Source organism: Anser cygnoides, chromosome W (assembly GCF_040182565.1).
Source record: "Anser cygnoides isolate HZ-2024a breed goose chromosome W, Taihu_goose_T2T_genome, whole genome shotgun sequence".
Classification (NCBI taxonomy): domain Eukaryota; kingdom Metazoa; phylum Chordata; class Aves; order Anseriformes; family Anatidae; genus Anser; species Anser cygnoides.
Window position 1 is genome coordinate 3,933,097 of NC_089911.1, and position 24,964 is coordinate 3,958,060.

At 69.4% G+C, this 24,964-nt stretch overlaps 2 protein-coding genes across 2 annotated transcripts; both read left to right on the top strand.

Annotated features, from left to right (window-relative positions):
* Positions 1 to 260: 260 nt before the first annotated feature.
* Positions 261 to 16,589, top strand: LOC136788555 (N-terminal kinase-like protein). The gene is given in 21 exon segments (XM_066987115.1): positions 261 to 320; positions 323 to 382; positions 3,056 to 3,196; positions 4,827 to 4,900; positions 4,902 to 4,941; positions 6,050 to 6,174; positions 6,176 to 6,253; positions 7,099 to 7,208; positions 8,914 to 8,994; positions 8,997 to 9,058; positions 10,490 to 10,549; positions 10,551 to 10,606; positions 10,608 to 10,648; positions 10,724 to 10,830; positions 12,326 to 12,439; positions 13,876 to 13,953; positions 13,955 to 14,027; positions 14,875 to 15,029; positions 15,099 to 15,230; positions 15,232 to 15,288; positions 16,410 to 16,589. Coding segments are annotated over 21 exon segments (1,884 nt in total).
* Positions 16,590 to 18,612: 2,023 nt separating this feature from the next.
* LOC136788556 (tRNA 2'-phosphotransferase 1-like) lies at positions 18,613 to 24,405 on the top strand. Its single transcript, XM_066987116.1, is given in 9 exon segments — positions 18,613 to 18,685; positions 18,737 to 18,817; positions 20,829 to 20,986; positions 22,342 to 22,387; positions 22,390 to 22,437; positions 22,440 to 22,514; positions 23,899 to 23,955; positions 24,055 to 24,162; positions 24,263 to 24,405. Coding segments are annotated over 9 exon segments (789 nt in total).
* Positions 24,406 to 24,964: the final 559 nt, after the last annotated feature.

Sequence of the window (24,964 nt, forward strand, 5' to 3'; positions counted from 1 at the left end):
CAGGCCACGCCCACCCCCGAAGCCCCGCCCCCTCCCGGTGCCCGCCGCGGCCCCTCCGCTCCGCTCCCGCTCCCGGCGCCCCCCCGGTGCCCCCCCGGTGCCCCCGGTGCCCCCCGGTGCCCCCCCCGCCCCCCGCCCCCCCCCCCCCCGCGCCCCCCGGCCCTCCCTGCCCCCCCCGCCCCTCCGGTCCCCCCCTCGGCCCCCCCCAGCCCCTCTCGCCCCCCCCCCGGTGCCCCCCGGTGCCCCCCCCCCCCCCCGCCATGTGGCTCTTCTCCCGCGACCCCGTCCGGGATTTCCCCTTCGAGCTCGGCCCCCCGAGCCCGGCCCCGACCCCGAGCAGGGCCCGGCCCCGCTCTGGAAGCTGCTGAGGGGGCGCCGCAAGGTAACGGGGGGGGGGGGGGGCGCCGGGGAGGGGGCACCGGCGGGGGGAGGGGGAGGGGAAGGGGGAGGGGGAACCGGGAGGGGGAGGGGGGCGCTGGGGGGAGCGGGGCGGGCCCTGGGTTCCCCTCCCCCCCCCCGGTCTCTCTGGCCCTGAACCGCTCCGCTGCCCCCCCATGTCCCCAAATCCCCCATCCCCAAATCCCCGTCCCCCCTGACCCCAAATCCCCGTCCCCAAATCCCCATCCCCATGTCCCCCCGTCCCCTTATCCCCCTGTCCCCCTGTCCCCATATCCCCATGTCCCCCTGACCCCAAATCCCCCCGTCCCCAAATCCCCCCGTCCCCCTGTCCCCATATCCCCCTGTCCCCCTGACCCCAAATCCCCGTCCCCAAATCCCCATCCCCATGTCCCCCCGTCCCCTTATCCCCATGTCCCCCTATCCCCATATCCCCTGTCCCCCTGACCCCAAATCCCCCCTGACCCCAAATCCCCCCGTCCCCCTGTCCCCATGTCCCCAAATCCCCCCGTCCCCAAATCCCCCCGTCCCCCTGACCCCCTGTCCCCCTGTCCCCATATCCCCAAGTACCCCCGTCCCCATATCCCTGTGTCCCCAAATCCCTGTCCCCCTGTCCCCATCTCCCCCGTCCCCAAATACCCCATCCCCATGTCCCCCTGTCCCCATGTCCCCATATCCCCCTGTCCCCCCGTCCCCATATCCCTATGTCCCCATCTCCCCCATCCCCAAATCCCCCATCCCCATATCCCCCTGTCCCCCCATCCCCAAATCCCCCCGTCCCCAAATCCCCGTCCCCATAACCCCATATCCCCCGTCCCCCCATCCCCAAATCCCCCCATCCCCAAATCCCCCCGTCCCCCTGACCCCCTGTCCCCCCGTCCCCAAACCCCCCATCCCCAAATCCCCCTGTCCCCAAATCCCCGTCCCCATGTCCCCATATCCCCGTCCCCGTATCCCTGCCCCCATATCCCCCTGTCCCCCTGACCCCCTGTCCCCATATCCCCCGTCCCCAAATCCCCCATCCCCATCCCCCCGTCCCCACATCCCCCCGTCCCCACATCCCCCCATCCCCATCCCCCCGTCCCCACATCCCCCCGTCCCCGTGTCCCCGTCCCCACATCCCCGTATGCCCTCATATCCCCCGGATGTCCCCACACCCCATGCCGTGTCCCCACGTCCCCCTGTCCCCACATCCCCATGACCCCGTGCCCCACGTCCCCCCGATGTCCCCCCGTGTCCCCATATTTCCCTGTCCCCGTGCCCCACGTCCCCCCGCTGTCCCCACGTCCCCATAGCCCCGTGTCCCCATATTTCCCTGTCCCCATGTCCCATATCCCCCCAATGTCCCCGTGTCCCCCCGATGTCCCCTCATCCCCCAACGCCCCCCAATGTCCCTATACCCCATATCCCCCCAATATCCCCATATCCCCCCAATGTCCCCGTGTCCCCCAATGTCCCCACATCCCCCCGATGTCCTGACACCCCCCAATGTCCCGACGCCCCCCGATGTCCCCGTGTCCCCCAGATGCCCCCCGATGTCCCCCAGTGATGTCCCCATGTCCCATATCCCCCCGATGTCCCCCGATGTCCCCCTGTCCCATATCCCCCCAATGTCCTGACACCCCCCGATGTCCCCGTGTCCCCCCGCTGTCCCCATGTCCCGTATCCCCCCGATGTCCCCTCATCCCCCGACGCCCCCATATCCCCCCAATGTCCCCACGCCCCCCAATGTCCCCATGTCCCGTATCCCCCCGATGTCCCCCAATGTCCCTCCGCCCCCCGATGTCCCGACACCCCCTGACGCCCCCGTGTCCCCCGCTGTCCCCGATGTCCCCCCGCTGTCCCCATGTCCCCCTGATGTCCCGACGCCCCCGTGTCCCCCCGATGTCCCAACGCCCCCTGACGCCCCAGTGTCCCCCCGCTGTCCCCATGTCCCATATCCCCCAATGTCCCCCCATCCCCCGATGTCCCCCCATGTCCCCATGTCCCGTATCCCCCCAATGCCCCCCGCTGTCCCCATGTCCCCCCGATGTCCCGATGCCCCCTGACGCCCCAGTGTCCCCCCGCTGTCCCCATGTCCCGTATCCCCCCAATGCCCCCCGCTGTCCCCACGTCCCCCCGACGTCCCCATGTCCCATATCCCCCCGATGTCCCCCAATGTCCCCGTGTCCCACGCTGTCCCCATGTCCCGTATCCCCCCAATGTCCCCCGCTGTCCCGACGCCCCGACGTCCCCGTGTCCCCCCGACGTCCCCGTGTCCCCCCGACGTCCCCGTGTCCCCCCGCTGTCCCCATGTCCCGTTTCCCCCATATCCCCCAATGTCCCCATGCCCTCCAATGTCCCGATGTCCCGTATCCCCCTGTGTCCCCCGCTGTCCCCGTGTCCCCCTGATGTCCCCATATCCCCCCAATGTCCCCCCATCCCCCGTGTCCCCCCGCTGTCCCCGTGTCCCCCCGCTGTCCCCGTGTCCCCCCAATGTCCCCATATCCCCCCAATGTCCCCCCATCCCGCGACGCCCCCCAATGTCCCTATACCCCATATCCCCCCGATGTCCCCATATCCCCCCGATGTCCCCCCATCCCCCAATGCCCCCCGCCGTCCCCGTGTCCCCCCGCCATCCCCGTGTCCCCCCGACGTCCCCGTGTCCCCGTGCCCCCAGGCGGACGGGCAGCCGGTGTCGGTGTTCGTGCACGCGCTGGGGGCCGGCGACCCCGAGGGCAGCGCCCGCGCCCGCTGCGCCCTGCGGCGCCTGCGCACCCTGCGGCACCCCAACGTGCTGGCCTACCTCGACAGCCTCGAGGTGGGGGCGCGGGGGGGATTGGGGTCGGGGGGTATTGGGGTCAGGGGGGGACACGGGGGGTATTGGGATTGGGGGGTGAATGGGGATCAGGGCGGGTATTGGGATTGGGGGGTGAGTGGGGGGATATGGGCACTGGGGGGTATTGGGATCGGGGGGGACATGGGGACGGGGGGTATTGGGATTGGGGGGCTGAATGGGGATCGGGGGGGACATGGGGACTTGGGGGGTATTGGGATTGGGGGGTATTGGGGTCGGGGGGGGACATGGGGACTTGGGGGTATTGGGATCGGGGGGATGGGGATGGGGGGACATGGGGACAGAGGGGGGACATGGGAGTATTTGGATTGGGGGGTATTGGGATTGGGGGGTGAATGGGGATCGGGGGGACAGGGGGACTTGGGGGGTATTGGGATCGGGGGTATTGGGATTGGGGGGTATTGGGATCGGGGCGGGGACATGGGGATGGGGGGGACACGGGGACTTGGGGGGTATTGGGATTGGGGGGTATTGGGGTCGGGGGGGACATGGGGGGGTATTGGGATTGGGGGGTATTGGGATTGGGGGGGACATGGGGATCGGGGGGACATGGGGACGGGGTGGGTATTTGGATTGGGGGGTATGGGATTGGGGGGGTATTGGGATCGGGGGGGACATGGGGGTATTGGGATCGGGGGGTATTGGGATTGGGGGGGACATGGGGATCAGGGGGGAGATGGGGGGGTATGGGATTGGGGGGCTATTGGGGTCGGGGGGGACACGGGGATTTGGGGGGTATGGGGATCGGGGGGACATGGGGATCGGGGGGGACATGGGGGGGTATTGGGATTGGGGGGTATTGGGATTGGGGGGGGACATGGGGTCAGGGGGGACATGGGGATCGGGGGGAGATGGGGGTATTGGGATGGGGGGTATAGGGATTGGGGGGTATTGGGATTGGGGGGACACGGGGATCGGGGGGTATTGGGATTGGGGGGGACATGGGGATCAGGGGGGGATACGGGGGGTATTGGGATTGGGGGGGATGGGGACGGGGGGACATGGGGATCAGAGGGGGGATATTTGGATTGGGGGGTATTGGGATTGGGGGGTGAGTGGGGGGATATGGGCACGGGGGGTATTGGGATCGGGTGGGGTATTGGGGCTGGGGGGGACATGGGGAGGTATTGGGATTGGGGGGTATTGGGATCAGGGGGGACATGGGGTCGGGGGGGACATGGGGGGTATTGGGATTGGGGGGTGAATGGGGGGATATGGGATTGAGGGGGATCTGGGGGGGGGGTCATGGGCATGGGGGGGTAAATGGGGGGCACAAGAATGGGGGGTAAATGGGGGGTCAGGGGGGTGGGGGGGACATGGGGGGGGACACGGGGGGACAGAAGGCAGTGGGTGAACTTTGGGGGATGGGGGGTCACGGGGGGGGGGCACAAGGGGATGGGGGGGGGACATGAAGGGATGGGGGGGCCACGGGGGGATGGGGGGGGCCACGGGGGGGCCACGGGGACGTGTTGGGGCCGCCTCCATGGGACGGGGCCATGGGGCTGGGGGCACGCGGCGGGGGGGGGGCATGCGGTGAAGGGGGGCTGAGGGGTGGTCCCGGGGGGGGGGTCATCCGCCGCCCCCCCCCCCCCAGACGGAGCAGTGCCTGTACCTGGTGACCGAGGCGGTGACGCCGCTGCGCTGCCGCCTGCGTGACCCCGGGGGGGCCGAGCGAGGACGAGGTGGCCTGGGGGCTGCACCAGCTGCTGGTGAGGGGGGGGGGCACAAAATGGGGGGGCACAGGGTTGGGGTGGGCACAAAATGGGGGGGCGGGGCACAAAATAGGGGGGGCACAGGGTTGGGGGGGTCCACAGGATTTGGGGGGCCCACAGGGTTGGGGGGGGCACAGGGTTGGGGGGGCCCACAGGGGTTGGGGGGCACAAAATGGGGGGGGGCACAAAATGGGGGGGCACAGGGTTGGGGGGGGTCCACAGGATTTGGGGGACCCACAGGGTTGGGGGGCACAGGGTTGGGGGGGCCCACAGGGTTGGGGGGGCACAAAAGGGGGTCCACAGGGTTGGGGGGTCCACAGGGTTGGGGGGGGGCACAAAATGGGGGGGGGCACAAAATGGGGGGCACAGGGTTGGGGGGGGTCCACAGGATTTGGGGGGCCCACAGGGTTGGGGGGGCACAGGGTTGGGGGGGGCACAAAATGGGGGGCACAGGGTTGGGGGGGCACAAAATGGGGGGGGGGCACAAAATGGGGGGGCACAGGGTTGGGGGGGTCCACAGGGTTGGGGGGGCACAAAATGGGGGAGCACAGGGTTGGGGGGGCACAGGATTTGGGGGGGCACAGGGTTGGGGGTCCATGGGTCCTGGAGGGGGACCCAAGTGATGGGGGGGGGGGTCCCAGTAATATGGGGGGGAATTGATGGGGGGTCCCAATGATGAGTGGGGTCCAAGTAATATGGGGGGTCCCATTAATGGGGGGGTCCCTGTGATGGGTGGGGGTCCCAATTAAGGGGGGGGGGCAACTAATTGCGGGGGGGGATCCCAGTAATGTGGGGGGTCCCAGTGGTGGTGGTGGGGTCCCAGTAATATGGGGGGGGGGCAATTGATTGGGGGGGGTCCCAGTAATATGGGGGGTCCCAGTGGGGGGGGGTCCCAATAATATGGGGGGGTCCCAGTGGGGTGGGGGTCCCAGTTATGGCGGGGGGGCATTAATTGAGGGGGGGGGGGTGTTCCCCATGCGGGCAGGATCCCAGCTCTGGGGGGGGTCTCCCCGTAGTTACGAGGGGTCCCAGCGATCTGGGGGGGGGGGGTCTCTGCGTTATTTGGGGGGGGGGGGGTCCCAGAATTGTGTCCCCCCCCCCGCAGACGGCGCTGGCCTTCCTGTACCGCTCGGGGCTGGTGCACGGCGCCCTGGGGCTCGACGCCGTCTTCGTCGACCCGGGGGGAGTGGAAGCTGGGGGGCTCGAGCGGGTGGCGGCCAGCGGCGAGGAGCCCCCGCCCCCCCGGGGAGCCCCCAGCCCCAGGACCCCCCGAGCTCAGCGGGGGCGGGCACGGCCGCGGGGAGCCCTGGTGAGTTTGGGGGGGGGGGGGGGGATTTGGGGGGGCTGGGGGGGGGGTACTGGGGGGGATATTTGGGGGCTGGGGGGGGGCGTGGGGGGTATTGGGGGGTATTGGGGGGCTGGGGGGGCTTGGGGGGTATTGGGGGGCTGGGGGGTGTGGGGGGTATTGGGGGGGAACTTGGGGGGGTGTTGGGGGGGTATTGGGGGGCTGGGTGGGACTTGGGGGGGTATTGGGGGGGAACTTGGGGGGGGTGTTGGGGGGGGTATTGGGGGGCTGGGGGGGACTTGGGGGGGGGGTGTTGGGGGGGGGTATTGGGGGGCTGGGGGGTATTGGGGGGCTGGGGGGCTTGGGGGGTATTGGGGGGCTGGGGGGGGTTTTGGGGGGCTGGGGGGTGTGGGGGGTGTTGGGGGGGTATTGGGGTGATATTGGGGGGCTGGGGGGGGTTGGGGGGTATTGGGGGGCGGGGGGACGTGAGGGATGTTGGGGGGATATTGGGATATTAAGGGGGGTGGGGGGGGTATTGGGATATTGGGGGACTGGGGGGTATTGGGGGGCTGGGGGGGTCGCGGGGGATATTGGGGGGCTGGGGGGGGACGTGGGAATATTGGGGCAATACTGGGGGGTATTGGGGCTGGGGGGGCTTGGGGGGATATTGGGGGGTGGGGGGGGGGGACGTGGGAATATTGGGGGGGCTGGAGGGGTCGGGGTTATTGGGGGGCTGGGGGGGGATTTGGGGGGGCTGGCGAGGACACGGGGACACTGGGGGGACATGGGGGGATATTGAGGGACCGTGGAGGGGGGGGGTCCGGGAGCCGTGTCCCCGTGCCCCCCCCCGCTGCCACCGGTGTCCCCAGGGCGGGGGACATGTGGCGCCTGGGCTGCCTCATCTGGGAGCTCTTCAACGGGCCCCTGCCCCGGCCCGGCGCCCTGCGCAGCTTCGGCAAGGTGGGGGCGGCACCGCGACCCCCCCCCGGCACCGGGACCCCCCCCGGGCACCGGGACCCCCCCGGGCACCGAGATCCCCCCAAGTCACTGGGACCCCTCCCCCAGGCACCAGGACCCCCCCCTCGGCACCGAGATCCCCCCAAGTCACTGGGAGCCCCCCCGGCACCGGGACCCCCCCCCGGGCACCGAGATCCCCCCCCCCGGGCACCGAGATCCCCCCTCGGGCACCGAGATCCCCCCAAGTCATTGGGACCCCCCAGCACCGAGATCCCCCCCAAGTCACTGGGACCCCCCTAAGTCACCGGGAGCCCCCCTCGGGCACCGAGATCCCCCTCGGGCACCGGGACACCCCCCCCCCCGGGCACTGAGATCCCCCCCCGGGCACCGAGATCCCCCCGGGCACTAGGACCCCCCTCGGGCACCGAGATTCCCCCCCAGTCACCGGGACCCCCCTCCCAGGGCACCGGGAACCCCCCTGGCATCAGGACTCCCCCAATACCTGGGGTCCCCCCAAACACCTGGGTCTCCCCCCCCCCCAACACCTGGGTTCCCCTTGGCCCCCTGGGGTTCCCTCTGCCCCATAACCCCCCCATAACCCCTCATAACCCCCCATATAACCCCCCCCATAACCACCCATAACTAATTCCCCCTAATTCCCCCATTTCCCCCCATAACCCCCCGTACCCCCCCATAACCCCCCATAACACCCCTATACCCCCATAACCTTCTATAACCCCCTATACCCCCCCATAACCCCATATACCCCCCCGTACCCCCCCCCCCATATAACCTCCCCATACCCCCCATAACCCCATATAACCCCCTATACCCCCCTATACCCCCTCATAACCCCCATACCCCCTTATAACCCCTATACCCCCATAACCCCCATATAACCCCCCTATGCCCCCTATAACCCCCTATAACCCCCATATACCCCCATATACCCCCCATAACCCCATATAACCCCCCATACCCCCCCATAACCCCCTATACCCCCCCATACCCCCCATATACCCCCCATAACCCCCCTATACCCCCCATAACCCTCCTATACCCCCCATACCCCCCATAACCCCTCATAACCCCTCATAACCCCTCATAACCCCCCATAACCCCTCATAACCCCCCATAACCCCCATATAACCCCCATAACCCCCCTATACCCCCCATAACCCCCCTATACCCCCCATACCCCCATATAACCCCCCATAACACCCCTATACCCCCCTATAACCCCCCATATACCCCCATAACCCCCTATAACCCCCCCATAACCCCATATAACCCTCCCATAACCCCCCATAACACCCCCATAACCCCATATAACCTCCCTCATAACCCCCATAACCCCTCATACCCCCCCATACTCCCCTATAACCCCCCATAACCCCCCCATACCCCCCCATACCCCCCATAACCCCTATAACCTCTCATAACCCCCATAACCCCCATATAACCCCCATAACCCCCTATAACCCCCCCATAACCCCCCATAACCCCCCCATACCCCCCTATACCCCCATACCCCCATATAACCCCCCATAACCCCTCCGTAACCCCCCATAACCCCCCCATAACCCCATATAACCCCCCATACCCCCATATAACCCCTCCATAACCCCCATATAACCCCCCATACCCCCCCCCATAACCCCCCCATAACCCCATATAACCCCCCCATACCCCCCAATAACACCCCCGTGCCCCCCCAGATCCCCCGGCGCTGGTGGCCCCGTACTGCGAGCTGGTGGCCGCCGACCCCGGGGCGCGGCCGGGCCCCGAGCAGCTGCTGGCGCGGGGCGCAGCCCCGGGGGCTTCCTCGCCTGCGGGCTGGTGGACACCGCGCTCTTCCTCGAGCAGCTCCAGGTGCGTGGCCACGGGGTCCCCGGGGTCCCCAGTGTCCCCAGTGTCCCCAGTCCCAGTGTCCCCAGTGTCCCCAGTGTCCCCAGTCCCAGTGTCCCCAGTGTCCCCAGTGTCCCCAGTCCCATTGTCCCCATCCCCGCAGTCCTGGGCCCTTCCCTGGCCTCGTCCCGTCCCCGACCCTATAAGTTCCCATCCCGTCCCTGTGCCCGTCCCTGTGCCCGTCCCTAACCCTATAAGTTCCCATCCCATCCCATCCCCATCCCCGACCCTATATAAGTTCCCATCCCGTCCTATCCCCGTCCCTGACCCTATATGTTCCCATTCCGTCCCTGACCCTATATGTTCCCATCCCATCCCTGTTCTTTCCCATCCCCAGTGTCCCCAGTGTCCCCAGTCCCATTGTCCCTTTCCCCGCTGTCCTGGGCCCTTTCCTGGCCCCATCCTGTCCCTGACCCTATATAAGTTCCCATCCCATCCCCGTCCCATCCCCGACCCTATATAAGTCCCCATCCCATCCCTGTCCCCATCCCTGACCCTATATAAGTCCCCATCCCATCCCCGTCCCGTCCCCGACCCTATATAAGTCCCCATCCCATCCCTGTCCCTATCCCTGACCCTATAAGTTCCCATCCCGTCCCCGTCCCGTCCCCCGACCCTATATAAGTCCCCATCCCGTCCCTGTCCCTATCCTGTCCCCATCCCTGTCCGTGTCCCCATACCCCCCCTCACCCCCCCCCATATCCCCCCCTTACTTCCCCATATCCCCTCCCAAACCCCCTCTGACCCCCCCCGTGCCCCCCCAGGTGCAGGACCCCCCGCGTGCCCCCCCCCATCCCAATTCCCCCCATACCCTCCTCTCCCATCCCCATTTCCTACCCGTTACCCCCCATATCCCCCCAGACCCCCCAATCCCCACGTAGCCCCCCCTCTGACACCCCCCGTGCCCCCCCCCCAGGTGCAGGACCCCCCCGCGCACCCCCGCACCCTAATTCCCCCCCATATCCCCCCCCATACCCCCCTTCCCACCCCATATCCCCTCCCATACCCCCCCATATCCCCCCCAGCCCCCCAATCCCCACGTAGCCCCCCGTCTGACCCCCCCGTGCCCCCCCCAGGTGCAGGACCCCCCTGCGCACCCCCCACCCCAATTCCCCCCCGATTTCCCCCCTTACTCCCCCCATACCCCCCAGACCCCCCCCCAATCCCCATGTAGCCCCCCGTCTGACCCCCCCCCGTGCCCCCCCGTGCCCCCCCCCCAGGTGCAGGACCCCCCCGCGCGCCCCCCCCCCCACCCCAATTCCCCCCATACCCTCCTCTCCCATCCCCATTTCCCCCCTTACCCCCCATATCCCCCCAGACCCCCCCATATCCCCCAGACCCCCCCAATCCCCACGTAGCCCCCCCCCCCCCGGACCCCCCCGTGCCCCCCCCCAGGTGCAGGACCCCCCCGCCCGCCGCACCTTCCTGCAGGAGCTGCCCCCCCGCCTGGAGGCGCCTGCCCCCCCCCTTCCAGCGCCACAAGCTGCTGCCGCGCCTCCTCGACGCCCTCCGCTGGCAGCGCCGACGCCGCCGCCCTCGCCCCCTGCTCAAGGTGCGACCCCCCCCTCCCCAAACACAGACCCCCCGGACGCCCCCCCCACCCAGACACCCCTTCTGACCCCCCCGCAGGTGGCCAAGGCTCTGGACCCCCCGAGTACCAGGAGCGCGTGGTGCCCGTCCTCGTCCGCCTCTTCGCCGCCCCCGACCGGGCGCTGCGCATGCGGCTGCTGCAGCAGGTGGGGCTGGGGGGGTCCTGGGGGGGTCCTGAGGGTCCCTGGGGGGTCCTGAGGGTCCCTGGGGGTCCTAGAGGGGTCCTGGGGGGTCCTGGGGGTCCCTGGGGGGTCCTGGGGCGCCCTGGGGGTCCTGAGAGTACTTGGGGGGTCCTAGAGGGGTCCGGGGGGTCTGGGGGTCCTGGAGGGGTCCTGAGGGTACTTGGGGGGTCCTGAGGGTCTCTGGGGGTCCTAGAGGGGTCCTGGGGGTTCCTGGGGGTCCTGAGGGTACTTGGGGGTCCGGGGGGTCCTGGGGGGTCCTGAGGGTCCTGGAGGGGTCCTGAGGGTACTTGGGGGTCCTAGAGGGTCCCTGGGGGGTCCTAGAGGGTCCCTGGGAGGGTCCGGGGGTCCTGAGGGTCCCTGGGGGGTCCTGGGGGGTCCTAGAGGGGTCCTGGGGGTCCTGAGGGTCCCTGGGGAGGTCCTGGGGGCGCCCTGGGGGTCCTGAGGGTCCCGGAGGGGTCCTGGGGGGTCCTGAGGGTCCCTGGGGGGTCCTGAGGGTCCTGGGGGGTCCTGAGGGGTCCTGGGGGGGTCCTGAGGGGTCCTGGAGGGTTACTGAGGGTCCTGGGGGTCCTGAGGGTCCCTGGGGCGTCCTGGGGGTCCCTGGGGGTCCTGAGGGTACTTGGGGGGTCCTGGGGGTCCTGGGGGGTCCTGAGGGGTCCTGGAGGGGTCCCTGGGGGTCCCTGGGGGTCCCTGGTGGGTCCTGGGGGTCCCTGGGGGGTCCTGGGGGATCCTGAGGGTCCCTGAGGGGTCCTGGGGGGTCCTCTCATCATCTGGGGGTCCCTGGGGGGCACCTGCGGTGTCCTCTTATCACCTGGGGGTCCCTGGAGATCTCCTGGGGGTCCTGGGGGGTCCTTAGGGTCTCTGGGGGTCTCTGGGGGCACCTGGGGTGTCCTGGGGGGTCCTGGAGGGGTCCTGAGGGTCCCTGGGGAGTCCTGCAGGAGTCCTGAGAGTACTTGGGGGGCCCTGGGGGGTCCTGAGGGTCCCTGGGGGGTCCTGGGGGGTCCGGGGGGGGGGTCCTGAGGGTCCCTGGGGGGTCCTAGAGGGGCCCTGGGCAAGTCTGGGGGTCCTGGAGGGGTCCTGAGGGTCCCTGGGGGGTCCTGGGAGGGTCCTGAGGGTCCTGGGGGGTCCTCTCATCATCTGGGGAGCACCTGGGGGTCCCTGGGGGTCCTGGAGGGGTCCTGGGGGGGACCTGAGGGTCCCTGGGGGGGTCCTGGGGGTACTTGGGGGGTCCTGGGGGGTCCTGGGGGGCACCCGGGGGTCTCCTCATCTCCTGGGGGGTCCTGAGGGTCCCTGGGGGTTCCTGGGGAGCACCTGGGGGCCCCCCTCACCACCTTCAGGTCCCCTGGGGGTCTCCTGGGTGGTCCTGGGGGGGTCCGGGGGGTCCGCTGGAGGCCACCGGTGTCCCCATGCGCCCCCCCTCCCCGTGCCCCTCCCCGTGCCCCCCCCCCGTGCCCCCCCCCAGCTGGAGGACTACGTCGAGTTCCTGCCCGAGGCCACGGTGAGCGCCCAGATCTTCCCCCACGTCGCCCACGGCTTCCTCGACACCAACCCGGCCATCCGCGAGCAGACCGTCAAGGTGCGCCCCCCCGGCACGGGGACCCCCCCGGGGACGAGACCCCCCGGGGACAGAGACCCCCGGGTCACCTCCCCCCCCCCAAATAACACCCGGGTACCCCCTTGGCTGCCTGGGAGCTACCCCAAGACCTGGGTCCCCCCGCCTCAAACACCTGGGACCCCCCCCCAAAAAAAATTTGGACCCCCCCGAACATCTCAGACCCCCCGAACATCTCAGACCCCCCGAACATCTCAGACCCCCCCGAACATCTCAGACCCCCCCCAAAACCTCAGAGCCCCCCAGCACCTCAGAACCCCCCCCAAAAACACCTGCCCCCCTCCCCAGCCACCTGGGACCTCCCCCCCCCAAAACACCCGGGTTCTCCCCCTAAATATCTGGGACCCCCCCCAAATTTTGGACCCCCCAATATTTTGGCCCCCCCCCCTTATTTTTTTGCCCCCCCCAGCCCATGGTGCTGCTGGCCCCCAAGCACACATCCCCCCACCCTGACCCCTTTCCCCTGTGTCTCCCCCAATACTTTGCCCCCCCCCAATATTTTAACTCCCCCCCCCAAATATTTTGACCCCCCCATATTCTGACCCCCCCCCTTATTTTTCTGCCCCCCAGCCCATGGTGCTGCTGGCCCCAAGCACACATCCCCCCACCCTGACCCCTTTCCCATGCCCCCCAATATTTTAACTCCCCCCCAATATTTTAACTCCCCCAATACTTTGACCCCCCAATATTTTGACCCCCCCAATATCTGACCCCCCTTATTTTTTTGCCCCCCCAGCCCATGGTGCTGCTGGCCCCAAGCACACATCCCCCCCCAACCCCTTTCCCCTGTGTCTCCCCCAATATTTTGACCCCCCAATATTTTAACTCCCCCAATATTTTGACCCCCCCCAAATATTTTGCCCCCCCCCCCCATATTCTGACCCCCCTTATTTTTCTGCCCCCCCAGCCCATGGTGCTGCTTGCCCCAAGCACACATCCCCCCACCCTGACCCCTTTCCCGTGTCTCCCCCAATATCTTGACCCCCCAATATTTTAACTCCTCCCCCAATATTTTGACCCCCCAATATTTTGACCCCCCCATATTCTGACCCCCCTTATTTTTCTGCCCCCCCCCCAGCCCATGGTGCTGCTGGCCCCAAGCACACATCCCCCCCCCCGACCCCTTTCCCCTGTGTCTCCCCCAATATTTTGACCCCCAATATTTTAACCCCCCCCAATGACCCCCCCCCAATATTTTGACCCCCCAATATCTGACCCCCCTTATTTTCTGCCCCCCCAGCCCATGGTGCTGCTGGCCCCCAAGCACACATCCCCCCATCCCCCACACCCCCCACCCCTGCCCCCTCTCCACTGGCCCTCTCCCATCCCGGTGCCCCCCCAATATTTTGACCCCCCCCCCAAATTCTGACCCCCCCCTTATTTTCTGCCCCCCCCCCCAGTCCATGGTGCTGCTGGCCCCCAAGCTGCCGGAGGCGACGCGGGGCCGGGAGCTGCCGCGGTTGCTGTGCCGGGTGCAGGGGGGACGCCCTGGGCCCCCTGCGCTGCAACGCCACCCTCTGCCTGGGGCGCCTCGCCCCCTGCTGCCCCCCAGGTGAGCCCCCGCAGGACCCCCCCCCCGCACCCACGGGACCCCCCCCACCCCTGGGACCCCCCTGGAGGTGCTCACCCCCACCCCCCCAGTGAGCACCCATGGGACCCCCCGCACCCACGGGATCCCCCCCCACCCCTGGGAACCCCCCTGGAGGTGCTCACCCCCCCCCCAGTGAGCACCCATGGGACCCCCCGCACCCACGGGACCCCACCCCCACCCCTGGGAACCCCCCGAGATGCTCACCCCCCCCCCCCCCAGTGAGCACCCCTGGGACCCCCCACCCCCACCCCTGGGACCCCCGAGGTGCTCATCCCCCCCTGCTGCCCCCTGCCCCCCCCCCCCCCACCCCTGGGATCCCCCCAACCCCCCTGGAGGTTCTCACCCCCCCCCCCATGAGCACCCATGGGACTCCCCCGCACCCATGGGACCCCCGCTGGAGGTGCTCCCCCCAGCCCTGGGACCCCCCGGAGGTGCTCATGCCCCCCGCTGCCCCCGGGTGAGCACCCATGGGACCCCCCGCACCCATGGGACCCCTCCCACCCCTGGGACCCCCCAACCCCCCTGGAGGTTCTCACCCCTCCCCTGGTGAGCACCCAAGGGACCCCCCCACACCCCTGGGACCCCCCAGAGGTGCTCACCCCCTCCCCTGCTGCCCCCTCCCAGGTGAGCACCCACGGGACCCCCTGCACCCATGGGACCCCCCAACCCCCTTGAGGTGCTCACCCCCCCCCCCAGTGAGCACCCATGGGACGCCCCCCGCACCCCTGCACCCCCCCACACCCCTGGGACCCCCCCCCGAGGTTCTTACCCCCGCCACCACCCCTGGGACCCCCCAACCCCTCTGGAGGTGCTCACCCCCCCGGTGAGCACCCATGGGACCCCCGCACCCATGGGACCCCCCTGGAGGTGCTCATCCCACCCCCCAGTGAGCACCCATGGGACCCCCCCACACCCTTGGGACCCCCCCCGAGGTGTTCACCCCCTCCCCTGCTGCCCCCCCAGGTGAGCACCCATGGGACCCCCCGCACCCCTGGGCCCCCCCACCCAAGTGCTCACCCCCCCCCCCCATAGGTGCGGCAGCGGGTGCTGGCCCCCGCCCTGGCGCGGGCGACGCGGGACCCCTTCGCCCCGGCGCGGGCGGCCGCCGTCGCCGCCTTCGCCGCCACCCATGGGTGCTACTCGGCCCAGGAGTGCGCCGGCAGGGGTGCTGCCCGCCCTCTGCGCCCTCACCGTCGACCCCGACCGGGGGGTCAGGGAGCAGGTGGGGGGGGGGGTGGGTGCTGGGGGGGGGTGGGCACGGGGGTTGGGGGTCCCGCTGCAATGGGTGCTGGGGTCTGGGGGTCCCGCTGCAATGGGTGCTGGGGTCCCATTGCATTGGGTGCTGGGGGGTCTGGGGTCCTGGTCCCATCACAGTGGGTGCTGGGGGGGGCTGGGGGGTCCCACTGCAATGGGTGCTGGGGTCCCATTGTAATGGGTGCTGGGGGGTCTGGGGGTCCTGGTCCCATTGCAGTGGGTGCTGGGGGGGTCCCATTAAAGTGGGTGCTGGGGGTGGGTGCTGGGGTGGGGGGCCTTGGGTCCCACGGCAGTGGGTGCTGGGGTCCCATTGTAATGGGTGCTGGGGGGAGGGGACTGGGGTCCCATTGCAGTGGGTGCTGGGGGGTCTGGGGTCCTGGTCCCATCACAGTGGGGGCTGGGGGGAAGGGGGCTGGGGTCCCATTGGAATGGGTGCTGGGGGGTCTGGGGTCCTGGTCCCATCACAGTGGGTGCTGGGGGGGGGTCCCATTAAAGTGGGTGCTGGGGGTGGGTGCTGGGGTGGGGGGCCTTGGGTCCCACTGCAATGGGTGCTGGGGGGGGGTCTGGGGGTCCCATTATAATGGGGTGGGGGGCTGGGGTCCTATTGCAGTGGGTGCTGGGGGGGGGTCGGGGGTCCCATTGCAGTGGGTGCTGGGGGTGGGTGCTGGGGTGGGGGGCCTTGGGTCCCACGGCAGTGGGTGCTGGGGGTCCTGGTCCCATTGTAATGGGTGTTGGGGGGTCTGGGGGTCCTGATCCCATTATGGGGGGCTTGGGGGGTCCCACGGCAGTGGGTGCTGGGGTCCCATTGCATTGGGTGCTGGGGGGGGGGTCGGGGGTCCCGTTGCAATGGGTGCTGGGGGTCCTGGTCCCATTACAGTGGGTGCTAGGGGGGTCGGGGGTCCCATTATAACGGGGTGGGGGCTGGGGTCCCATTGCATTGGGTGCTGGGGGGGGCGTTGGGGGTCCCATTGCAATGGGTGCTGGGGGAGCTGGTCCTGTTACAATGGGTGCTGGGGGGGGGGGTCCCCTCATTGTCCTGCTTTGCCCCCTCCCCGAATTGTGCCCCCCCTTTCTTCCCCCCCCCCCCAGGCGTTCCGGGCGATCCGCAGCTTCCTGGAGCAGCTGGAGGCGGCCGCCGAGAGCGGGGGGGCACGGAGGGGTGAGAAAATGGGGGGGGCACGAAGGGGGGGTGAGAAAATTGGGGGAGTGAGAAAATTGGGGGGGGCACGGAGGGGGGTGAGAAAATGGGGAAATTGGGGGGGGGCATGAAGGGGGGTGAGAAAATGGGGGGTGAGAAAATTGGGGGGGAAATGGGGGGTGATAAAATGGGGGGTGAGAAAATTGGGGGGGCACGGGGGGGAGAAAATTGGGGGGGGGGGTCCTAAGGGTGGGGGAGGGGTCTGGGGGGGGGGGAGAAAATGGGGAGAGGGAAGGAATGGGGGGGGTCCAGGGGGGTTGGAAGACACGGGGGGGCACAGAGGACTCAGGGTCCCAGCCCCCCCCCCCGCTGCTCCCTCCCCAGCCCCCCCGGTGCAGCCGAACCCCCCGAGGCCGGGGGGGGGGCCGGGGGGCGGGCTGGGGGCGGCCGTGTCCTGGGCCGTCACCGGCGTCACCTCCCTGACGGCGCGGCTCATGGGCGCCGAGGCCGGGACCCCCCGGGACCCCCAGGAGACCCCCCCGGAGACCCCAGCGCCCCCCCCGCAGGGTGAGTGCCCCCCCCGACCCCCCCCCGGGACACCCCCAAAAAAGCTCTGGGGGGGGGTCCCCAACCCCTCCCCCTGCTCTCCCTGACCCCCCCCCCTTGACTCCCCCCCTTGTGCCCCCCCCCTTGTGCCCCCCCCAGCAGAGCCCCCCCCAACAGAGCCCCCCCCGAGCCGACCCCCAGACGACTTCGACCGCTGGGACGATGACTGGGGCAGCCTGGAGGTGAGGTTTTTTTTTTTTTGGGGGGGGGGGGGCATTACTTTGGGGGAGGGGGGGTCACGGAGTGAGCTCCCCCCCAACCTAATGCCCCCCCCCCCAATATTCCCCCCCCTCCCCCAGGACGTGGAGCCCCCGCGGCCCCCCGCAAGCAACCAGGACAGAGGAGGGGGGCCCCCGGCCGGGCTCTCCCCCCCCGGCGGCCCCCCCGCGCCCCCCCGGCCCAGGAGGGGGACGGGGACGAGGGGTGGGGGGCGGGCACCGAGTGGGGCACCGACGACGCCTGGGAGGCGCTGCCCAGCCAGCGGGGTGAGACCCCCCCCGAGACCCCCCCCCGAGACCCCCCCCCATCTCCCCCCCCCCAAAAAAAAACCCCTGGGGCATCCCCCTGCCCCCCAGGACCCCCATCCCCCCCCCCCCCCCCATTCGTCTCATTTACTCCCCAGACCCCCCAGCCACCCCCCCGAACCACCCTGACCCCCCCCAGGACCCCTCCAGCCCCCCCCCGACCCCCCCAGGACCCTTCCAGCCCCCCCGCCCTCCCCCAGCACCCTCTGACCCCCCCCCTAGAGCCCCCCGACAGCCCCCAAGACCCCCCTGACCCCCCCCGACCCCCCCCCCTTATAACCCCCTGACCCCCTAGGACTCCTCCAGCCCCCCTGGCACCCCCCCGACCCACCCAGCGCCCCTCTGCCCCCCCGACCCCACTTGTCTCCCCAGGCCCCCCGTTCCCCCCCTTGCCCCCCCCCCCCCCCCCAGGCCCCCCCGGTCCCTCCCTTGCCCCCCCTAGCCCCCCTGACCCCCCCCTTGTGATCCCAGGCCCCCCCCGGTCCCTCCCTTGCCCCTCCCAGTCCCCCCAGCCCCCAGCCCCCTTGCCCCCCTCCTTGTCTCCCCAGGCCCCCCCCGCCCCCCCTTGCCCCCCCCAGTCCCTCCCTTGTCTCCCCAGGCCCCCCCTTGCCCCCCCCAGCCCCCCTGACCCCCCCCCTTGTCTTCCCAGGCCCCCCCGGTCCCCCCCTTGCCCCCCAGTCCCCCCTGACCCCCCCCTTGTCTCCCCAGGCCCCCCCTTGCCCCCCCCAGCCCCCCCTGACCCCCCCCTTGTCTCCCCAGGCCCCCCCCCGAACGCCGCCCGGCGGCAGCGGGAGCAGCAGCGGCGCCGGGAGCTGGAGGCCCGGCGGGCCGAGCGCCGGGGGGCCCAGGGCCCCCCGAAATTGGGCACCCGCAAACTCGACTGAACCTTGGGGGGGGGGGGGGGGGGGAACACAATAAAAGCGCATCGAGAACTACAACTCCCATCGGGCCGCGCGGCTGGCCACGTGGCGCGGCGGGTCACGTGGTGGCGCGGGGGGGGGGAGGAGCGGTCACGTGGCGGCGCATGGCGGCGCGCGGCGGCGGGCGGCGGCGGCGGGCAGAGGTGAACGGGAGGGGGGCGGGGGCGTGGCCGGCACGTGGCCGGCACGTGACAGGCACGTGACCGCCTGGCCCCGCCCCCCCCGCAGGCCCCCACGTGCGGCTGTCGAAGGCGCTGAGCTGGGCGCTGCGGCACGGGGCGGGGGAGCTGGGGCTGCCCATGGGGGCGGGTACGTGACCCCCCCCCCCCATGGAACCCCCCCCCCGGACACCCCCCCCCAACCCCTCGGATTCCCCCCCCCCCGGACCCCCCAGGTGCCCCTTGGGGTCCCCCAGCCCCCCCCCAATCCCCCTCCCCCATGGACACCCCCAAATGTTCCTGGGACCCCCCCCCAATTTGCCCTCCCCCCCTTTGATCTCCCCCCCCCGGGCCCCCCAACTGATCCTGGGAGCCCCAAATGTCCCCAGAACCGCCCCCCCCCCGAAATCCCCCCCAACTTCCCGCTGCCCCCTGGCCCTCCCCAGGTACACCCAGGATCCCCTGCCCCCCCAGGACACCCCCCACACCCCCAAGTACCCCCAAGCCCCCCAACTGCCCCCTGGGACCCCCCCCCACATAGCCCAGGACCCCTCCAATTGCCCCCAAGACCCCCACCCCCACCCCCTGGGTCCTTCCCCGGGACCCCCAAGCCCCCCCAAATAGCCCCAGGACCCCCCCCCCCCAGTTGCCCCCAAGCCCCCCAACTGCCCCCTGGGACCCCCCTAAGTCCTCCCAGGTGCCCCTTGGGACCCCCAGGCCCCCCCAACTGCCCCTTGCCCCCCCCCCCAAATACCTCCAGGATACCCCCCCCCCAGTTGCCCCCAATTTCCCCCAATCCCCCCCCCCAACTGCCCCCTGGGACCCTCCTGAAGCCCCCCCCCCCAGCTGGCCTCCAGACCCCCAAGCCCCCACATACCCCCAGGACCCCCCTCCCCAGTTGCCCCCAATTTCCCCCAATCCCCCCCCAACTGCCCCCTGGGACTTTATCTGGGACCCCCCCCAAGCCCCCCAAATGGCCTCTGGGACCCCCAAGCCCCCCAAATGCCCCCAGGACCCCTCCAATTGTCCCCAATTGCCCCCAATCCCCCCAACCGCCCCCTGGGACCCCCCCTGAAGCCCCCCCCCCCAACTGGCCTCCAGACCCCCAAGCCCCCCAAATACCCCCAGGACCCCCTCCCCAGTTGCCCCCAATTTCCCCCAATCCCCCCCCCCCCAACTGCCCCCTGGAACTTTACCTGGGATCCCCAAGCCCCCAGATACCCCCAGGACCCCTCCAGTTGCCCCCAATTTCCCCCAATCCCCCCCCCCCAACTGCCCCCTGGGACTTTACCTGGGACCCCCAAATACCCCCAGGACCCCTCCAATTGCCCCCAATCCCCCCCCAACCGCCCCCTGGGACCCCCCCCCCCAAGCCCCCCCAACAGGCCTCCGGACCCCCAAGCCCCCCCAGATACCCCCAGGACCCCTCCAATTGCCCCCAATTGCCCCCAATCCCCCCCCCCAACTGCCCCCTGGAACTCTACCTGGGATCCCCAAGCCCCCCAAATACCCCCAAGACCCCTCCAATTGCCCTCAATCCCCCCAACTGCCCCCTGGGACCCCCCCCCCAAGCCCCCCCCCACTGGCCTCTGGGACCCCCAAGCCCCCCAAATACCCCCAGGACCCCTCCAGTTGCCCCCAATTTCCCCCAATCCCCCCCCCAACCACCCCCTGGGACTTTACCTGGGACCCCCAAGCCCCCCCAGATACCCCCAGGACCCCTCCAATTGCCCCCATTGACCCCATTTCCCCTCCCCCCCCCCCCAAATGCCCCCTGGGACTTTACCTGGGACCCCCGCCAAGCCCCCCTAACTGGCCTCTGGGACCCCCAAGCCCCCAGATACCCCCAGGACCCCTCCAGTTGCCCCCAATTTCCCCCAATCCCCCCCCCCCAACTGCCCCCTGGGACTTTACCTGGGACCCCCAAATACCCCCAGGACCCCTCCAATTGCCCCCAATCCCCCCCCCCAACCGCCCCCTGGGACCCCCCCAAGCCCCCCCCCCCAACAGGCCTCCGGACCCCCAAGCCCCCCAAATACCCCCAGGACCCCTCCAATTGCCCCCAATCCCCCCCAACCGCCCCCAGGACCCCCAAGTCCCCCCAGGTGCCCCCGAGACCCCCCCAGTGACGGCTTTGGGGGGGGGGGCCGGGGGGTTCCCAGACGGCTTCGTGGAGGTGGGGGCCCTGCTGCGGCTGCCGCCCTTCGCGGGGGTCTCGGAGGAGGACGTGCGGCGCGTGGTGGCCGCGGACCCCAAGGGGCGCTTCGCGCTGCGCCCCCACCCCCTCTGCATCCGCGCCAACCAGGGCCACTCGCTGCAGGTCCCGGGGGCTTCGGGGGCTGGGGGGGGGGTCCAGGAGGGATTTGGGGGGTCCAGGGGGATTTGAGGGGCCCTGAGGTGCTCCAGAGAGGGCTCTTGGGGGGTCGGGGGGGTTTGGGGGGCCCTGGGGTTGGCAAGAGGGGGATTTGGGGGTCCCCGGGGATCTGGGGGGCTTGGGGTGGTCTAGAGGGGGATTTGGGGGGGTCCCCGGGGATCTGGGGGGGTTTGGGGTGGTCTAGAGGGGATTTGGGGGTCCCCGGGGATCTGAGGGGGCTTGGGGTGGTCTAGAGGGGGATTTGGGGGTCCCGAGGGGATTTGGGAGGGGCTTGGGGTGGTCTAGAGGGGGATTTGGGGGTCCCCGGGGATCTGAGGGGGCTTGGGGTGGTCTAGAGGGGGATTTGGGGGTCCCCGGGGATCTGAGGGGGGGCTTGGGGGTGGTCTAGAGGGGATTTGGGGGTCCCGAGGGGATTTGGGAGGGGCTTGGGGTGGTCTAGAGGGGGATTTGGGGGTCCCCGGGGATCTGGGGGGCTTGGGGTGGTCTAGAGGGGATTTGGGGGTCCCGAGGGGATTTGGGAGGGGCTTGGGGTGGTCTAGAGGGGATTTGGGGGTCCCCGGGGGTCTGAGGGGGGCTTGGGGTGGTCTAGAGGGGATTTGGGGGTCCCGAGGGGATTTGGGGGGAGTTTGGGGTGGTCTAGAGGGGGATTTGGGGGTCCCGAGGGGATCTGGGGGGGCTTGGGGTGGTCTAGAGGGGATTTGGGGGTCCCGAGGGGATTTGGGGGGGCTTGGGGTGGTCTAGAGGGGATTTGGGGGTTCCCAGGGGATCTGGGGGGGGGCTTGGGGTGCTCCCTGGGTTAATAATTGGGGTTTTGAGGGGGGTTATTTGGGGTTTCAGGGAGGATTTTGGGGGTCCTGGGTTAATATTTGGGGTCCCTGGGGTGAACATTTGGGGTCCCTGAGGGAGGGGATGTTTGGGGTCCCGGCAGGATTTGGGGGTCCCGGGGAGGATTTTGGGGTCCCAGCAGGATTTGGGGGTCCCGGATAGGAAGATTTTGGGGTCCCGGCAGGATTTGGGGGTCCCAGCAGGGTTTGGGGTCCCGGCAGGATTTGGGGGTCCCGGGGAGGATTTTGGGGTCCCGGCAGGATTTGGGGTCCCAGCAGGATTTGGGGTCCCGGGGAGGATTTGGGGGTCCCGGCAGGATTTGGGGGGGTCCCGGCAGGATTTGGGGTCCCAGCAGGGTTTGGGGTCCCGGCAGGATTTGGGGGTCCCGGGGAGGATTTTGGGGTCCCAGCAGGATTTGGGGGTCCCGGCAGGATTTGGGGTCCCAGCTCACGGCGGGGGGGGGGCTGTGTCCGCAGGTGCCGGCGCTGGAGCTGACCCCCCTGCGGAGCGCGGGGGCGCTGCCCCCACCCTGGCCCACGGCACCCGGCGCCGCTGCTGGGGGCCCATCCGCGCGGGGGGCTGTCGCCCATGGGGCGGACCCACATCCACCTGGCCCCCGGGCTGCCCGGGGACCCCGGCGTGCGCAGCGGTGAGGACCCCCCAAATAAATATCCCATGGGACCCCCCCCCAAATAAATATCCCATGGGACCCCCCCAAATAAATATCCCTTGGGACCCCCCCCAAATAAATATCCCATGGGACACCCCCAAATAAATATCCCTTGGGACCCCCCCATATGACACCCCCCCCCCCCAAAATAAATATCCCATGGGAACCCCCAAATAAATATCCCTTGGGACCCCCCCCAAATAAATATCCCATGGGACCCCCCCCAAATAAATATCCCATGGATCCCCCCCAAATAAATATCCCATGGGACCCTCCCCCATATGACACCCCCCCAAATAAATATCCCTTGGGACCCCCCCCCAAATAAATATCCCTTGGGACCCCCCCCCAAATAAATATCCCATGGGACACCCCCCAATGACCCCCCCCCAAATAAATATCCCTTGGGACCCCCCCCCCAAATAAATATCCCATGGGACCCACCCCCCAAATGACCCCCCCCAAATAAATATCCCATGGGACCCCCCCCCCCCCATATGACACCCCCCAATAAATATCCCATGGGACACCCCTCCACACCCAAATAAATATCCCTTGGGACCCCCACCCCATATGACACCCCCCCCAAATAAATATCCCTTGGGACCCCCCCCCAAATAAATATCCCATGGGACACCCCCCAAATAAATATCCCTTGGGACCCCCCCCATATGACACCCCCCCCCAAAATAAATATCCCATGGGAACCCCCAAATAAATATCCCTTGGGACCCCCCCCCCAAATAAATATCCCATGGGACCCCCAAATAAATATCCCATGGATCCCCCCCCCAAATAAATATCCCATGGGACCCTCCCCCATATGACACCCCCCAAATAAATATCCCATGGGACCCCCCCCCCATATGACACCCCAATAAATATCCCATGGGACACCCCTCCACACCCAAATAAATATCCCTTGGGACCCCCACCCCATATGACACCCCCCCAAATAAATATCCCATGGGACCCTCTCCCTCCATATAACCCCCCCCCCAAATAAATATCCCATTGACCCCCCCCCCCAGCACAGCCTGGGGACCCCCAGAATCAGCCCATGCCCCCAACCCCCCCCCCCCCCCAAAACTCCCTTCCCAGGGCCCCCTCTGACCCCCCCCAGCACCCCCACCTCCCCCTGACCCCCCCCGCCCCCCCAATCCCCACCCCCCCCCCCAGTAAATATCCCATGCCCAAACCCCCCCCCCCCCCCGGGGACACCCAGTATCAGCCCATCCCCAACCCCCCCCCCAGAAACCCCCTCCCAGGGACCCCCCCCAACACCCCCCAGCCCCCCCCGACCCCCCCAACCCCCTTCCCCCCCCAGGCCCCCCCCCAACCCCAAAATCCCCCCCCCGCCAAGGGATGCGTCCGGACTCGGAAATCGCCATCCTCATCGACGGACCCCGGGCGCTGGCGGGTGAGCGGGGACCCCAATATTTGGGGGGGGGGGGGGGGGGCAACCCCCATATTGTGGGGGGGGGGGGTCCCACTGACGCCCCCCCCCAAAAAAAACCAGACGGGATCCCCTTCTTCCGCTCGGCCAACGGCGTCATCCTGACCCCAGGGGGACGCGGGGGCGCCTGCCCCCGTTACTTCCTGCGGGTGCTGCAGCTGCGCCCCGTCCGTAAGCACCCCCCCCTTTTTTTTGGGGGGGTCCCCAACATCACACAGGGACACGGGGGGGGCAGGGCACGAGCTGTTTATTTCCTTCCCCCCCCCCCAAGGGTGTCTGCTGCCGCTGGAGGGACCCGCGCACGAGGACACGAGCCCCTCGCACGAGGATGGGGGGGGGGCACGAGCCCCTCGCACGAGGATGGGGGGCACGAGCCCTCGCACGGGGGGGCCCCCTCCTGCCCCCAGCCATTAAACCGTTAGCGCGCGAGCGTTGCACGAGGACCTTGCACGAGGATTTGGGGGGGGGGCACGGGCCCTTTGCACGAGGACATGAGCTCCTCGCACAAGGATTGGGGGCACAAGCCCCTTGCACGGGGGGGGCTCCTGACCCCAGCTGTTAAACCGTTAGCACACGAGCGTTGCACGAGGACCTTGCACGAGGATTTGGGGGGGGGGGGGGGGCACTGAGCCCTTGCACGAGGACATGAGCTCCTCGCACAAGGATTTGGGGAGGGGGGCACAAGCCCCTTGCACAAGGACACGAGCCCCTCGCACAAGGATTGGGGGGGGCACAAGCCCCTTGCACTGGGGGGGCTCCTGACCCCAGCTGTTAAACTGTTAGCGCACGAGTGTTGCACGAGGACCTTGCACGAAGATTGGGGGGGGGCACGAGCCCCTTGCACAAGGATTGGGGGGGGGGGGGGGGCTCCTGACCCCAGCCATTAAACCATTAGTGCACAAGCATTGCACGAGGATTGGGGGGGGGCACGAGCCCCTTGCACGAGGACACAAGCCCCTCGCACAAGGATGGG